Source organism: Pelophylax lessonae (assembly GCF_965119305.1).
Source record: "Pelophylax lessonae genome assembly, chromosome: 13".
Classification (NCBI taxonomy): domain Eukaryota; kingdom Metazoa; phylum Chordata; class Amphibia; order Anura; family Ranidae; genus Pelophylax; species Pelophylax lessonae.
In genome coordinates, this window is record NC_138780.1 from 110,056,508 (window position 1) to 110,069,432 (window position 12,925).

A 12,925-nucleotide genomic window follows, 5' to 3' on the forward strand; every position below is an offset into this window, starting at 1 on the left:
CACGTACCCGTCGTCAGAGCACCCACGTACCCGTCGTCAGAGCACCCACGTACCCGTCGTCAGAGCACCCACGTAACCCTCGTCAGAGCACCCACGTAACCCTCGTCAGAGCACCCACGTAACCCTCGTCAGAGCACCCACGTACCAGTCGTCAGAGCACCCACGTACCAGTCGTCAGAGCACCCACGTACCAGTCGTCAGAGCACCCAAGTACCTGTCATAAGACTACCCAAGTACCTGTCAGAGTACCTGTCACCAGTCCATCAGGTACTCTGATGGGCTGGAGACAGGTACTCGGGTACTCTGATGGGCTGGAGACAGGTACTCGGGTACTCTGATGGGCTGGAGACAGGTACTCGGGTACTCTGATGGGCTGGAGACAGGTACTCGGGTACTCTGATGGGCTGGAGACAGGTACTCGGGTACTCTGATGGGCTGGAGACAGGTACTCGGGTACTCTGATGATAGGTACTCGGGTACTCTGATGACAGGTATTCGGGTACTTTGAGTACCTGTCATCAGAGTACCTGTCATCAGAGTACCTGTCATCAGAGTACCTGTCATCAGAGTACCTGATGGGCTGGTGACAGGTACTCGGGTCCTCCGATGACAGGTACTCAAAGTACCCGAGTACCTGTCATCAGAGTACCCAAGTACCTGTCACCAGCTCATCAGAGTACCCGATGGGCTGGTGACAGGTACTCAGGTACTTTGATGGGCTAGTGACAGGTACTTTGATGGGCTAGTGACAGGTACTTTGATGGGCTAGTGACAGGTCCTCTTTATTGGTGGGGGCAATCGGTGTGTTTTGGGGTGCACTGTAATTGGTAACTAGCTGTTACCACAATCTCCTCCCACACAGGAACAGTGTGTGAGGAGGAGAACACAGTGACAGCTAGTTACCGTGTTCTCTGTTGACACTCTGTGACCGGCTGTGATCGACAGCCGGTCATGTGGTAAAAAGACAATTTCATTGGCTCTTTACCTAGACCTGGGATGGGCTCTGTCCGAGGGACGAGCCTCGTCCCCGAGCGCCACAGGGGGGCACGCATTGAGGAGAGAACGAGCGACTGGAGCCGCTCATGTGATAGTCTGTGATTGACACAGCCGATCACGTGGTAAACAGCAAATTTCATTGGCTGTTTACTTTGATCGGGGATGGGCTATGTCCGGGGGACGAGCATTATGCCCGATCGCCGCGCTGCGCGCCCCCGGAGGCGTAGGTAGGTTGGGTAGCATGGTTTTGTTTGGTTTGTATTTTGGTGCCTTTGGTATATTAAATTTTAAAAGATGCTTTTCAAACAAGGTTTTTTGTGAATGGATATAAATAATAATTAATTGAAAAAGTGTCATAGTTTTGGGAGTATAGAGGTTACATTTTTAATGTAACTTGAGAAGAAAAAGGGGGGAAGGTGCCTTGTCAAAGAAACAAGCATCTTAATTTCAAGTGGAGCAAGATTTTTGCTGAATGGATGAGAATCAAAAAAAAAAAAGCGAAGAGACCAAAAGATTGTAGGCGCAAAGGCAATATATGGAAAAGGAGATTTTGGTTATTAAAGGTCTATCGTGTTAGCAGTTAGTCTGTTTTGCCGGAGGCAAAACCTTCTAAGAATGGGCGATAACTTTCGGTTTCATTTAAGCCCAGTGGTATTGTCGCTTAGAGTTTTTTAATCCATCGCATTTCAAGTTGTAGGAGAGACTTATTCCAGTCTCCCCCTCTTGATGGAATATGTATTCTGTCCAAGGCTGAGAAAGTCACTTTTGGCATCCTATATTTGTGAAAATGGGCCATGTGTCGGCCGAGAGGGAGATAGAAGTTCCCTATCCTCATGCTTTGGAGATGTGTGTGTATTAGGACACCCCTTCTTTGAACAAACATATTGGCCTCCTGTTTTGAAATCTAATCTGTTTTATACTATCACATCAGGGGGAACCCGAACCTGACCGGGAATAACCCCCTTTTCCTTTTTACAAAGCAAAGCTTCAAGTAATAAATACTCAATACTACATATATAATTGTTTTCAACAATATAGATACTTTTTTTTTTTAATCAAGGAAAGTAAAATCCATAACATCCTCACTGTATCATATACTCCAACAGCAGCAGCCCAATCAATTCCTAGTGTGAAAACAAATGATCTGAAGCAAGGTACCCAGGATCAGGCAAACAATTACCCAAGTATGTATCAAAACCATGCAATGAAAGGGAATTTTTCCCATGGAATGCATAGGTTGACGTTTTATTTAATATACTTACAGATGTGGTGAACAAATCTTCCTTGATAAAGGCGCTATACCTGTAAGCCGAAACGCGTAGGAATTTGGATATTCCTCTCTACAGACTCCAGGCTTAGCAAAAAAAAAAAAAAAACAGTGGTGACTGAATTCCACCAAAAGCAAGCTCTATTTGTGTGAAAAAAAATGCTGAAAATGTTGTATGGGTATGGTGATGCATGACTGCACAATTGTCATTCAAAATGGGTCAACACTGAAAGATGAAAATTGCCCTGGTCATGAAGGGTGTAAAAGTACCCAGTAAGCATGTTGTTAAAAGATGATTGTTAGATACTGCAGTGAACCGAATTTTTTTCCCACACTGGATCAACACAGGTAACCACTATATGTGTTGTACACAATGCTGGTGTGATGTGCAGTGCAGAAAAAGTATGACATTTTTCTGCAGTTTACTGGATGGCAAAGTAGATTACCATGTTGCTTTGCAGGGATCTGAATGGAGTGTACACTTTTTTTTTTTTTTTTTGGCAAAACCGGTAGTTGAAGCTATTGTGTGTGTAAATGGTTACCTCAGTTAACCTGCCGCAATGACAATCACTGTCAGTCTGCTTGCGCTTCGTTGCCCTGCGAATTGGAAAATCTCTGTACGGCGGAAGCTGTATGTGTATTCATCACAGACTACACATTTTATGAAAAGCTGAAAGAGAATGCTGGCTGGTCACTGGGTCTTATACTTGAGGGTTTATTTAGACTCCATTCACATCTGAGCATTCCATTCATTGTTAATGGCACCCCAAATGTGGCAAGCAGACATGCAGTTAAAAACAGAGCAAAGCTCAACACCTGAAAATGAACCAGAGTTTCTTTGGTGTGTTTGTTGCATGAAGGGCAGCCCGTTCAAATGAATGGGCAGCCCTATGCATGTCACGAAAAAACAAGCAAAACCATATTTACAATACACTAGGTGTGAATCCATCTTTAATAAAAGGTAAAGAACAGTATTCTAAACCTTCTAAGCCTAGGAATTATCCTCACTATTCCTGTCAGAGGTGATCAGTCCCAAAAAGGGAAATATTTATTTTTGCATAACAAAGCTGTAAAAAATATATTGCATCTGCAAAAAAAAAAAAAAAAAAAAAAACCCAACATGAAACCAATGAGCAGCTCAGCCTTTTAGTCATTCACAGTCAAACAACTCACTCCTATAAACAACACAAGTGCAGATGCCTCATGTCATCTTAATTTAAAAGTATGAATATCTCATATGTGATTAGTAGATGCAGACATCATAAATAGCACTCATCACTCTTCAAAACAAGGATATAACCGGACACGTCACGTCAGTCTTTCACATGACAAATACAATCCACTGCATTTCTCACATCGTTTCCTCTAAACATACAGAAGCCAGGCGAAAATGGGCTTTCCTGCTAAGCTCCTTATCTCTGCCCTAAACTGCATGTCTAAGAAGCCAACTGCTTGTCTAAGAACCCAGCACAGGTTTTCAAACAGGAAAATATGCATTTCAAAACAAGATCGGAGTCCTAAAATTAAGCTGAACTCGGACCTGCCCATCATTTTTGTCAGAATAACCCAGCTTTATAAGGAAATTCTTGGGGCTCCTAGGACACTCCGCAATCAAACTAAAAATTAGGCAAGAGGACCAAGAGACACCAGCTTTAGCCTGCTTTCACAGCACCAGATGGGTTTAACTACCCAGGTGACATTCTATTAAACTCCCAATCACTTCATTTGCAATGCACTGAAATCAATGTGCTGTAAATGTAACCACCATTTAGTTAAATCACTTGTCCCAGAAGACTGCGGGACAATTCACGAGGTGCAGCACACACCTTGCGCATGCGCAGCCCGCTGTCAAGCCACAAGCAGTCACAGCCAGCTGCCACAGTTAAGATGTCGGCGCTGGGCACTGAAGCCCGGTTAAGAAACTGGCCGGGTACGGACAGCTTTGAACCCTGGGACAGGTGAGTGGCTGTTTATGAATTGGTAGCAGCTCCAATCCCCAAATGTATTAATTATTTTTTAAATTATTTTCTCTTGCCTTTTTTCTCTTTCCTACACCCATTTTTACCATACTATTTGCTTTTTTTTTTTTTTTTAATCACCCACAGCCCCATAACTAGAACTCTGGTAACAACTCATCTCCAGTTCCAGGCCAGTTGTTAATCCACCACCTCAGACTAGTTGCATTCTCTATTTAGTTGTATTTATCTTCACACTAAAACAATAGCCTCTGCAAAGCTCCCATATGCACCATAGGCTGTGCCACGTGTTCAAAATTATATGTCCACTAAATTTAAGATATGGCACATAAGTGACACCCACACCAAATTCATACACTACTATGTGAATCATCTCCATGTTGTGCAATTCTTTCCAAACATGAAAATAGTCTCCTAAAAGCCCTGCTTAATCATCATCTCTAAGTACCGGTTCACGTTTGTGTGATGCGGGAACGCAGCGAATATGCAGCATGATCCCGCATTGCATCCGCACCTCTGGCAGTTCACACTGCCATATGTGATACGCAGGGGGTGTCAATTAAAAGTTGACACCCCCAGTTGCGATCCAATTCTGCTGCGGATAAAAAAAAGCCTCATGTGCAAGTTTAGTGTGGATGCGGTGCGAATTCAGCCATACAAAGTGTATGGCTGAAATTTGCACGGCACAGGAGATCGCATGTAATTTAGGAGCAGTGCGCTCCGAATTACATGCGATCTCCGTAAACGCACTAATGTGAACCGGGGCTGAACGTTTAGAACAGATATACTAAATTTTATTGTGAACTTTTTGAATTTTATTGCAAACATTTGAATTTTATTGGCGACATTTCTTATTTTTATTTTAAGTACAAAATATTTATGATGTGTTTTAGTATTTGACTGTATACTAGCCCTGATTCAGGAGGGTGCTTCCCCTATTCCCCCCAAAACATGTTGGCTCCTTTTTCCCCTTTGAATGACAAAATTCAATAAATACGTTGTATAAAAGCCTGAAGCGTGACGTTCCTGCATATGCAACACGCCGTCGCCTCATACCTCATCTACACTACAATGAATTTTGAAATAGTATGGATAAGTCCTACACTGGACCTAATTCAGCTATACTGGGGAGTTATATGGATAAACCCATTTTTCGGTGGTAGTTCCCTTAGGAACCACCTGCATCTAATTCAGAAAAGCATTTGCACCGGTGTTCGTAACCAAAGTGAATGGAAAGCTCAGGTAGTTCTTATAACCATAACTTTAAAAACCTGTTGCTATGGCAGCAAAGGATTCTTAAAAAAAAAATACCACCAGTTCACAGTTTAGTAAACTGGTGGTATTTTGAACCAGATCGGAGCTGACACATTGCAGTATGCCAGTGCTCAGTGTAGGGCATGTCTGCGTTGGGAAGCGGTCACAAACGTGACAGCTTCCCAGAGAGTGCTCAATCCTGGGTCTCATTTCTGCCATCAGCTGGGAGATTTCCTGGCCGAATGATAAATGTGAACAAAGGGGCTGGGGACCATGGGGATATCATTACTCAAACATGACAATGCCCATATTTGGAAAATGATTTGTCAATGGGTAAGCCTGATGGGGAACAGACTAGTGCCCCATCAGATCTGCTTTACTTTTGATTGACTGTGCATTGCAGTGGGCAAATTTACAAGTCACCTCTAGACTGACTAGCTTATTGTGATGCGATGGGCTTTCAATCAAATGTAAACCAGACCTGATGAGGAACTAGCCTGTTTCTCATCAGGTACTGCCCACCCCAGTACAAAACTCCTCGGCAATGAGACCATTAGCATCACAGGCACAGTGTACAGGGAGGGAGTGCACTGTGGGAAGGAATGTCTAGTATGGGCACACCAAGTGATCAGTATGGACAGCTAAATACCCAGTACTTCCAGAATAAAGCAAGTTATGACTCACCTTCCTTTCTTTTACAACACTGTTAGTTGGTAGTAGGGCCAGTGCTGTGGTGGTCACGCAGTGGTGGGGGGTAAGAGTCCTCTGCTCTGTGTAAGCTTCATTAGGAATAATACGGAGCTTAAGCTGGGCATATTGAAATTTGGCTAGTCCCTGATAAACCAGCTGAATTTAGTCTGTGTGTGTGTGTGGCCCTTCCTGTCTAACGTTGCTATAATAAATCGACTTCTGTCTGTCGAAAAACAGACACGCTAGAAAAGGTTTGTTGATCAGTGGCTGCAGCCAATGATCAATGTATTGTGACAGCATAGAATACAAAGTCCCGGAAAGGGGTGGGGGATCCCTCTATTCACCTTACTTGTGTGGATGGAGAAATTTTTTTTTTTTGTCTATGCCTAGTTTACAGGGATTACCTACCTTGCTGCTGGCAGCTAAATGGACCAGTGTGGGAATAAAAGTGCGGAGTGTGCTTGGGGGAGGGGGGCGGTACAATAAAGAAACCATTTGCTCTACCCTACATGGGCAAATAAAATGCTTGTTTTAAAATTAGTGCCAGTGAGTGACGTCGATAGTCACCTACCTGCTTCAGTATATTTCAGCCCCACCTTCTCCTCCCCATCTTTGGGTTTAGGTGGTGGCCACACTGCCTGAAGTCTTCCTGGAGTCCGGTCTTCTGGATCTGAGGGACTTGTGTCTGGCTAGAAGACAGAACAAAATTGTAAGACAAAAAGGAATTGGGTATTAACATTTGTATTTGCTTCACATATTTCAGTTTAACACAATGCTCTTAGGATCTGTATTAAAACTACTAGACATTTCAAAACACCCAAAGCTTTGATTTCAAACTACAGTATGATCAGCTAAATTAGGAGTCCAGCAGGCAGACAGGCTTGAAAATACACGCAAACAACATTATACAGACATACGTTCCTTGGATTTACACCTGTGAACTTCTAGAGTAGTACAAAATGAACTGCACCTAAGGTGCAGTTTGCCATTTTAAAAAAACAAACATTTAAACCATTTCTTAAGAGCACAGAAAATCATTGAATTGAGACTTTAGAAAAAAAAAGCATTAGAAGTTTAGCAAATAGCCAAGTGTATGCTGCCATATTCACTTGATGCAAAAATGCTAGGAAAAGGTTATATTTTAGTTGCCACTTACAAAATCTGGTGAGAAGTTATGTTCCTTGATCAATAAAAAAGGGGCAAAAAATGTGGGAAAAGTGAATAACCTTTTTAAAGCATTAGCTACAAATCAAAGCCACATTAACATTTGAAAATCTTACAAAAAAAATAAATTACATACACTTTTCCTTTCAGTATTCTGGTCATTTTCTATAGGTCTGCCCTTTTCAAAGATGGACTTCAATGATTCTTTATCACTCTTTTGCTTGCGCTTCACAGCTTCTAAGTCAGGAGGATCCTCTGTTGGCAACGGCTTTTTTGGTGCCCCTGTGAAAAAAGACTTAAATGCCTCCAGTGCCGACTCTGACTTGACCTCTTTGCCCACTATATCGTTAGGAACCTCCTCAATTTCCTCTGGAACTAAATCCTCCTTCTCTTCTTGCTTTGGCATGTCAAAGTTCAGAAGCTGGGAGAGTTGCTCCATAAATTTGGAGCTTGCTTTGGTCTCCACTGGTTTCTTCACTTCACGTTTCCGGACCGGTGAGACATTTGAAAGGTTTGATTTTTGCACTGGCTGGGAGAGTTTTATTAAGGCCAAATCACTATCACCTTCTTTCACGGTGACCGTCTCCCTGTCTTCTGCAGGGGTTCCCTTCTTGTGGACACGAAAGCTGCTAAAAAATGTTGGCAGCTGAAATGGCTTCTCTCCTGGGGTATCTTGTGTAGGGCTAATTGCTGGAGATGCAGTTGAAGGGCTGCTCTCTTCTAGTTCATTTGTGGTGTTGGCATTTTCATCCTTATTGGGGCCCGCAGATTCTGGATTTTTAAAGTCCAGTCCATCTTGTTCTTTTGTTTCTATGGCATCAGTATCATCAATATCTTGTGTTTCAGGCGTCTGTTTAGAACCATTGTTCAGCGATACATTAGAAGCAGATAAATGTGGGGACACAGGAGCCTTTGTTGGTTCCTGGCAGATATCCTGCTTGGAGCTCTCTGTATCAGAATCTGAATCACTGGAGATGTGCACTAGAGTACCATGTACCAGCAGATCCTCTTGGTCATAGTCTGTCTGATCTGGGACAATGTCAGCACTGGAATGCATGTCTGACTTTGCATCCTCAGCAATGTCTGCACCATTCAGACGCTTTTTGCACACTCCCTCTTTTTCATCCTTTTGCTCTCGTAAAACCTGGGCTTCTGTCCCTCCCAGATGATCTATTTGTGGATGATCTTTGTTTTCTTCCTGAGAGACATCACTTTTACCTTGTCCCCTGATGACTTGTGAATCCATATCGTCGTCCTTCTCCTTGTGTAAATCTACATTATGCTCCTCCTGGGGTAAATCCACAACACTTGTATTCTCTACATCTACGCGCAAGTTTTCTTTTTGGCTAATTTGTTCATCTTTTACAGGCTCCGCTTTAGGTTCTACATTTCCTTCCTCCATGGTTACCTGCTGCCCGTTTTGCTCAGGGGTGCTTTCACCTTCATCGTTTGGTGGGATTGCTTGTACTTCTACTTTATCCTCCAGTGGACGGAATGACTTCAGTACTGCACTCTCTTCTTTAGGAGTTTTATTATCCAACTTTGCGGTCATTCCAAAAAATGACTTTATGGAAAATTTACTCAACAGGGACGGTGTGGCTGCATCCGGTTCACTTTTAAGCAAAGAGCCTGATGTTTGGGGTTCTGCAGCAATATTTTCTTCCATTTCCATTTTTCGAAAAAAAAAAAACCTACAAATTCACATGCAGCATTCCTGGCTGCAAAATGATTTAGAAAGTAAAAACAATGTCTATTTTTGGTCTCCGTATACAAAGAGTGGCTGCACTAGTTGTCAAATAATTTGTATAGTCAAGTTGAGCAAAAAAGAAAAAAAAAGTAATTCCAAGAAAGCATGTGGGAAACAGATAAAAGCAGCTCTATGTCAGGGCTGTAAACTCATAGGAGCAGCAGCCTGCCGACTCCTGCTTCCTGCTTTTTAAACAGGAGCTCGCTAAGTTGCCTGGCAGCTTAATCGCATACATATGACACAGAGTTTGTCAGCAATGACCAGGATGATAGTTATGAAAAGATCTCTGTTCCGCTCCAGCTCGACACCAATTAGGAGCAAAGTACAAATTAGAAAAAAAAAAAAAAAATCCACAATACAAAGGCGGCAGCCAACGTGTCACAGAAGAAGAAAAAAAACAAAAAACAAAAGAAATAGAAGTTGTTTCACAGGCATGCAAGTCCTTTCAGTTGAATCAGGACGGGATCTCCCTCTTCCGCCTTGCTGCAGTCTTTCTGAGGAATGTAAATGTCATCGTCTGGAGACAGCTTTAGAGAGGCAGGCCTCAAATTACTTCACCTCCCAGCTTTCAGGTAACAGGTAATGAGGGAGGAGGAGTGATGGCTACACCCACTGACTGGGGAAAGAGGAGTTCCACCAGTGCACACAGTACAGAGCAGGAGTCAAGACTCACAGAACAGATGACAGGGAGATTTTACAACAAACCTGTGGCTAATCAGCCACTAAAGTCACGATTAACTCCTTCACAACCATGGGCGTGCAAGGGCTTAGCAGCTCGGGCAATTCCCAGCCAAAGGCTTTAAAGTATTATTTGCTTCTCAATACGGATATGGCTCAAAAGATCATGCACAGAGTGTAGCTGTCTGTCCCTCTTGCTGCATATTTAAAGCATAACTTAAGCCTGCAAAACTTTACAGCCCAAGGATGGTGCCATCTTCTCCTTTGTTTAGATCAGTTGTTGCTGGGGTGACACACACATGACCAGCCTGGACACCAGCCATTAGTAGGATTAAAGTTCAGTTGAGAGTTGACAAGCACACTGACAACTGACAGTTATTACCACAGACCTGCCTTGAATGTAACAGTTTTGGGAACCATTAAATCGGTGGGTTTAGGGGCCAATTCACACTGACTTGCACTAAAATGCATGCTGACGTCCTTTAACATGCATTTTAGCGCAACGCAACGTTATAGTGTGAATAGTAGAGATGCACCAAAATTCCGGCTGAAAATTGTTTTCGTCATTTTAGGCAATAGAGGAAGAGGTTCCGATAATGGCGCAGAAAAAATTGCAACAAAAAGTAACACTGGTGCGTTATTGATGCGTTCTTGTTGCGTTTTCAATGCATTTTAACGAGGTGCGTTTTTGATGCATTTTTTTCTAACTACTTGCGGCCCCCGCCCACCGTCAAATGACAGCAGGGCAGTTTGGCTCTTGTTCTGGGAGGACTTCATATGACGGCACCCCATTACAGCCGCTCTCACACGCCCGCGCCGTGCGGCAGACACTACATGACCCTGATCTTGGTAAAGAGCCAATGATGTGGCTCCTTACCCATGTGCTCGGCTGTGTCCAATCAGAGCCAGTCAGATGTAAATGAGGAAGTGCCGTTTATCGGCGCTCCTCGCCTCACACTGTCAGGCGATCAGCAGCTCCTCCTCAAAGGGAAGTCTAGGACAGGTAATCAGGGCACTGATCATCAGTGCCCTGATTACATTAAAAATAAAAAAAACTGTGCTCATCAGTGACAACAACCAATGCCCATCAGCGACACCAGCACCCTCGGTGACCTCAATCAGTGCCCATTAGTGATGCCAGTGAGTGCCCAACAGTGCCTGTTGATCTGTGCTGCCCATCAGTGCAGTCTATCAGTGCCGCCTCACCAGCGCCCATCAGTGAAGGAGACAAATTACTTAACAAAATTTAATGTCAGAAATTAGGAAAAAAATATATTTTTTTTGTTAAAAAAAAAAAAAAAACAGCGGTGATTAAATATCACCAAAAACAAGCCTGGCTTGTGTGAATTTTTTTTTTTTTTAATTTGGGTACAGTATTGCATGACCAGGCAATTGCCATTCAAAGTGTGACAGTGCTGAAAGCTGAAAATTGGCCTGGGCAGGAGCAGGAAGGAGGTGAAAGTGCCCTGTATTGAAGTGGTTAACTGACCAAAAATGCAGCAAGCATGATTTACATGATAACATCACAACGGAAGCATGAAGGACCAGTGTAAACACATACATAGAATTTAAAGGGATGCATTTTTCTTGTGTTGTTCTTGCGCTAAAGGTGCTGATAATGGCTGTGAAATTCATACTAATTAAAGCGGTTGTAAACCCTAGGGAAAAAAAAAAAAAAACCTGCAAGACAAAGGCATAATGGGCTAGTATGCATCGCATACTAGCCCATTATGTGTAACTTACCTTAGAACGAAGCCCCCACACGGACCCCCGGACATCGCTGCGGGCGCTGCCATGATCCCTCGCCTTGGCCGGAAGAGACGGCTCCGGCGCGATGATTGGCCCGGAGCCGCGATGACGTCACTCCCGCGCATGCGCGCGGGAGTGATTTTCCGGCAAGCTCCCAGCAAATTAATTGAAGGTCCCCCCGGACCTTCAGAGCGCATGTGCCGCTCGCGCGAGCGGCTGCATGCACTGTAAATATCTCCTAAACCATGCCGGTTTAGGAGATATTATTTGTACCTACAGGTAAGCCTTATTATAGGCTTACCTGTAGGTAAAAGTGTCAAAAAGCGGGATACTACCGCTTTATAAAGTTGATTATAATACAATTGTGTGTGTGTATATATTATTTTAAACTCATTTTCATTTTTGGCCAAGTGCATCCTGAATTTTCCATGTGGGCACCAAAATTTCCATTCAGTGCACCTCTAGTGAATAGGATAAATTGTAAATTGTTTTTTAGAAGTCCTTCCATTGATCTGCATTTTACAGCTGCGCTAAAACGCACTTGTGTGAATTGCCCTTAACCACTTAAGCCCCGGAAGATTTTACCCCCATTCCGACCAGGGGGTATTTTGCGATTCGGCACTGCGTGACTTTAACGGACAATTGCGCGGTCGTGCGACGCTGTACCTAAACGAATTTAGCGTCCTTTTTTTCCCACAAACAGAGCTTTCTTTTGGTGGTATTTGATCACCCGTGCGATTTTTACTTTTTGCGCTATAAACAAAAAAAGAGCGTCAATTTTGCAAAAAAATGGATTTTTGTAAAATCTTACCGTAAAATCCTTTTCTCTTAGCTCATTGACAGACGTAGTCCTCGGTGATACACCACCTTCGGGTTATGTTGCCTCCACAGGAGCAGGACTAGACAGGAAATTAAAAAGCTCTGGCCACACCCTAGGGGCAGTCCCAGAGGGTATATCCTCTCTCTCTCTGCCTCAGCAAATCAGTTATGTGAAAAAGCAGTCTTTAGAGATTTTAACCCAACCCAACTCAAAAACAGAGGGGCGGGGACTACGTCTGTCAATGAGCTAAGAGAAAAGGATTTTACGGTAAGATTTTACAAAAATCCATTTTTCTCTAGCGCTCATTGACAGACGTAGTCCTCGGTGATACACCACCTTCGGGACGTCCCAGAGCAGTATCACAACTGAGGGGTGGGAAAATGAAATCAAATCCCAATCTAGAAGGCCCAACCGGTGCCAACTAGAAGTTTACAATGCTCATCCTTAATGATGAGACTCAACAAAAGAGAGAAAAATTTTCTTTTTTTTTTTTTTTTTTTTAAACAGAAAAAAACCCTTGAGGTAGACCACCGGTCTCCTCAAATTGCGGCCTGCAAAACCTTGCGGCCAAATGAGGCATCCGC

The 12,925-nt window shown here is 43.3% G+C and overlaps 1 protein-coding gene across 2 annotated transcripts in view; it reads right to left on the reverse strand.

Annotated features, from left to right (window-relative positions):
• Positions 1 to 12,925, reverse strand: part of LOC309569437 (formin-like) — a 673,199-nt gene that overhangs the window by 547,478 nt on the left and 112,796 nt on the right. The window contains exons 1-2 of one of the 2 annotated variants that reach the window (XM_082275264.1): positions 7,484 to 8,954; positions 6,755 to 6,872 (exon numbers count right to left, since the gene is read on the reverse strand). In XM_082275264.1, the coding sequence (XP_082131390.1) occupies positions 6,755 to 6,872; positions 7,484 to 8,899 (1,534 nt within the window). In that variant the 5' untranslated portion in view covers positions 8,900 to 8,954. Of the gene's footprint in view, positions 1 to 6,754; positions 6,873 to 7,483; positions 8,955 to 12,925 lie in introns of those variants that run through there. The other variant, XM_082275263.1, reaches the window with a different exon arrangement.